Raw genomic sequence first — 4780 nt, forward strand, 5'->3', positions numbered from 1 at the left:
ATCCTGGGCTAGTCACTGATTGAAATGTTAAATAATAACTTACGAATTATGTAACAATCCAAAATGATGATGACATAAGAACTCTTATAACTTGTATTTCTTAATGACAAATGAACAATTTAAGCAATAAGAACTACCTGCTGGTAGAAGAAAGAGATCATTGTGGAATGGGATGTTTGGAGAAAGTACCGTGGAAATGGTTGAGGATGAACAAGTACCCAAAATATATGTGGTTCTCATAAAGGCAGAAAGAATTATAATAGACATTCTAAATCAAGAAAACCATGTAAAGAAATACATAGTGCAGGATATGTCTTCAGCATATGAAATAATCCTAAATGAAGAATTATAATAAGAAAAAAATGTTTAAATAAGATGGACATATATCAGTGATGGGGTAGTTTTTTTGACATTTGCTTCAAAAGATGGAGAGTCTAATTTCTCCCCCACTGAAAGTGGGCTAAATGTAGTGACTCACTTCTAACAGAAAAATCGGATAGGCTGGTGATGGGTGGTAGGGAGGGCACGTATTGCATGGTGCACTGGGTGTTATACGCAACTAATGAATCATCGAACTTTACATCAAAAACCAGGGATGTACTGTATGGTGACTAACATAATATAATAAAAAATATTTAAAAAAATAAAAAATAAAAATAAAAGAAAGAAAATAAAAGCAGGAATGATGTACATGACTTTGGAGAGTGGGTCATAAAGGGCTTTGCAGCTTCATGTTTAGACTGTCTCTTGGATCACTCACTTTGGTAGAGGCCAGTTGCTGAAGACATGTAGGTGAGTACATATATAGGAGACGCCCAGGTACTGAGTGAGAGACAGGCCTTCTGCCAACAGCCATGTAATGAGCCCTCTTAGAAGCATGTCCTTCAGCCCCAGTTGTGCCTTCAGATGACTGCAGCCCTTCCCAGCAGTGTGCCTACAACCTCATGAGAGATCCCAAGCCAAGACCACACACCTAAGCTACTCCAGGATTCTTGAGCCTCAAAAATGGTGTGAGACCATAAATGATTTTGTTTTAAGCTGCTTCGCATCCAAGTAATTTGTTGTACTATGATACAAATGAATACAATACCACAGATAGTGCCATGGATCCAGAAACATTCAAATAAGGTAAATAAGGTGGTCCTTGAATGATAAAGTAGTGATATTAGCAACTCTTACAGTAAATCAGCTAGTTGTATATAAATACTTGATTTATATAATAGGCAGGTAGATATTGCTCCCACAAATACTTCTTCCCTTTTACTCTTTGTATAGGTAATTTAGTGGACTCTCTGTTCTGATCCCATCTGACACTAGTCAGATACATGGTTTTAAGTTAATCAGGCCATGAGTGACTGAATGAATATTACGGTGGAGTAGAAAAGAGTTGAGGTTCTTATTTTCCCATAATTGTTTATTTCTACCTGTGTCACCCAAAGCGCTTTCCTCATTATGCCCGGTGTCTCACTGTTTTTCTATCCTGCAGTTACTTAACGTCCTTGTGCCTTCATTTTCTCACATATAATTGAGGAGAGTAATTGTATCCACCTAATAGAGATGCTGCTCAGATTACATTAGTTAATATGTGCAAAATATTGCATGTTAATGTGCAAAATTTTAGAACCATAAACGGTATATAAAAAAGCAAGATAGAAGGGATAGCTGTGATTATACAGAATTTATGATTTTTCACTGCTTCTTATAAGGCAGTAAAAGTTTAGTTCTAGATTCAGACTCCTTCTTGTGAATACTTCTCTGACTGTAGTTTCTTCATCTATTAAAAAAAAAAAATCACAGTATTTACCTCTTAGGATTTTGTGAGTTAACTTGGTCAATACATGGAAAGTGCTTAGAACACCATCATACACATAGTAAGAGTTTAAATGTTACCTATTGTTCTACTTGTTTGAGTGGATGACTGAACAGATAGGTAACTGGCCTGAAATTCATTTGATTAAATGTTAAAATTTTAATGTTGAAAGATTCAAAAATAAATAGTAAGTATTGTTACTGGCTCAATTTCAATTAATTACAGATATATTGTATTTTCAAGAAACAGAAAATATCTACAATATATAGAGAATTCTAGCGCAGAAAGACTCTCTTCTAAAATTTACAGAAATCCACTCTCTTATCGTATAAGAATAAATTAATGGCCAGCTTCTCACTTGAGATATATTGAGCAAAGCCCATTGCCAGACTTCTCTGAAGGCCAAAGGAATAAAGCTCCAAATGGAATTGTTGTCAAATGGGAAGATATGATTAAAGCCAAAGTTATAATTTAAGTTTACACTTAAATTTACCAAATTGTGTAATCCTGCTTTTAAATTTTATTGCATGTCGACCATGAAACCTAACTTTGTTGAATGGCCAGAGACAGACTGTAGTAGAATAGAGTAAGGCATACATTTTGGAAGGAAGGAAGGGAAGAAGGGGGAGGGAAGGAAGATAGTCCATGGCTTCCAGAAACTTGAAGCTTTATGGTAATTGGTCAAAACAGAGTTCCAACAAGTACAGCCTGTGTGACGCAGAAAAAGCACAATGTTCGGCAAATTAACAAGAGATAAGGCTGGGTTACTCTGGAAAGTTTCCGTGTAGGATTAAATCAGTGGCTCAGCAGACCCCCTACCCCTGCATGACTGTCAGGACTCCTAAGGAACTGGTAGTAACTTTGCCCAGCTCACTATCTGGCAACAATCCCATTCTCAGAGTAGTGGATGCGAAGCAACTTCTCAAAAATTTCAGAGAGGAATTGCCCCATACCTTATGCTCCTGAAATGTGGACCATTTGAGTGAATACTTTCCTCAAAGTCAATTTCACATCCTTGTTTCTTAAGGTGTAAATCAAAGGGTTGAGAGAAGGAGTGACAATATTATTTAACACCTGAATAACAGAATCCAGCCAGGGGCTGGAAGCAGGCCCGAGATAGATGAGCATCACTGGCCCGTAGAACAAGAAGATTGAAATCAGGTGGGCACTGCAGGTTGCAAAAGCTCGGCGCCTGCCTTCAGAGGTGCGGATTTTCAATATGGAGAGGACGATGTGACCGTAGGAAGTAAGGATAAGGAAAAAGCACGTAAGAGTCACAACATCCACATTAGTAAAACTCACCGTCTGAGCTAGAGACGTGTCTGCACAGGCCAGGGGCAGCACCACCGGGATATCACAGAAGAAATTGTCCACCTCATTGGGGCCGCAGTAGGGTAACTTAAAGACCAGAAATGTGAGGATGCTTCCATGTAGACAGCCTCCCAGCCAAGTGCCCAGCGTCAAGCTGGTGCACACCCTGGGGCTCATGATGATGGTGTATCGCAAAGGGTGACAAATAGCCACGAAGCGGTCATAGGCCATCACGGTGTACAGGAAACACTCGGTACCACCTAGGAAGTGGTAAAAGAAGAGCTGGCAGGCACAGCCCTGGTAAGAGATGGTTCGGCTTTGCCCCATGAGATAGAGCATCATTTTGGGAGAACTCACAGAAGGGAAAAAGATGTCAAACACGGACAGGTTTCCAAGGAAGAAATACATGGGGGTGTGCAGGTTGGAGGAGACCAGAATGGTGAGAAAGATGAGCAGATTTCCCAGCAAAGTGAAGAGATAGAAGGCCAAGAATAAGACAAACAGCATGTTCTCCAGCCCTTGAGTATTGGGAATTCCCAACAGGGTGAACTCCGTCACGGAAGTGTAGTTCTGCATGTTTGCGCATGGGGCGCCCTGGAGAAGTAAAGCAATAATCGTGATACAAGACCACAAATGACTGAGGAAATATCTTCCCAGTAGAATTATTTCTGAGTCACGGGCTACAAACAAAAGGAGGCCAAAAAAGATAAGGAGACCAACACTACATCTGAGCCTGCAGTTTAGCCATGTGTCACATCTGGCCTGTTTTTTCATCTGTTAAATTAAGTCGCTGAGTAACGTTTCTTTATAGTTGACTAACCTCTTGCAGGAATCAATGCCCAGTAGTAGTTTCTCCCAATCTGATTTATTGTCACACACATTTCAGAGTCATCTTCTCCACGGAAAATTTGTCATCAGGTGGCCATCTTATTTTAATATTGAGCCAAGTCATAATCAGTTGGTGGTAAATAGGCCAACTACCCAAATATATGCATATAAAAATGTGAACCTACATAGAAATGATATACACTTACCCACTTATTTTTACCTTCAACAATACTCTTTGCACTCTTCAGTGTTTATATTCAAGAAAAAAAGTAGACAGCTCATATTTATAACCTATCCCCACACTAGAAACATATCTCTCTGCAGCTAGACTTTATTTCTATACTACAGAGCTCACAAATCTAAATTTCAATGACATTAATATCATTTAGCTTTATTAATTAATGTCAGCAGATAAACCTAAAAAAACCCTCAATTATATTTTCATAAGGACAATATCTCCCTCTGTTCATTTGTACCCCATTTTATGTTAGCCTTCCATATTTGTCATTGATATAACTGATTTCTCTCTGTGATCAATATTTGTTCCTAGGAAATCATCTGTTAAATATAGTCATACCAGCTTATATATTGCTTATCTGTTACTATTTCCTGCATTATCTCCATTTTCACAGGGATAAAGACTTACATCATGCATAAAAATCTCAATAAGTAGAATTTCTAGCAAGAATAAAGAGGTAGAGAAAACAAGAGCTCTTCAGGCCATTCTTGAAATCAATCTATGGAGCCACACCCCTATATAAACCTTGTCCTGCTCAAAATGTTAGAATAGATTATGATCGCAGCAAAGATAGACAGGAAGACAAAAAGACT

General features: G+C 38.5%; 1 protein-coding gene across 1 annotated transcript; it reads right to left on the reverse strand.

Annotated features, from left to right (window-relative positions):
• Window positions 1-2764: 2764 nt before the first annotated feature.
• On the reverse strand, window positions 2765-3722 carry LOC103662478 (putative olfactory receptor 10D3). Its single transcript, XM_008690161.1, has one exon. It carries the CDS (start codon window positions 3695-3697, stop codon window positions 2765-2767), a length of 933 nt encoding a protein of 310 aa, XP_008688383.1. The 5' UTR covers window positions 3698-3722.
• Between the last annotated feature and the right edge of the window lie 1058 nt (window positions 3723-4780).

Source organism: Ursus maritimus, unplaced genomic scaffold, assembly GCF_017311325.1.
Source record: "Ursus maritimus isolate PB19 unplaced genomic scaffold, ASM1731132v1 scaffold_16, whole genome shotgun sequence".
Classification (NCBI taxonomy): domain Eukaryota; kingdom Metazoa; phylum Chordata; class Mammalia; order Carnivora; family Ursidae; genus Ursus; species Ursus maritimus.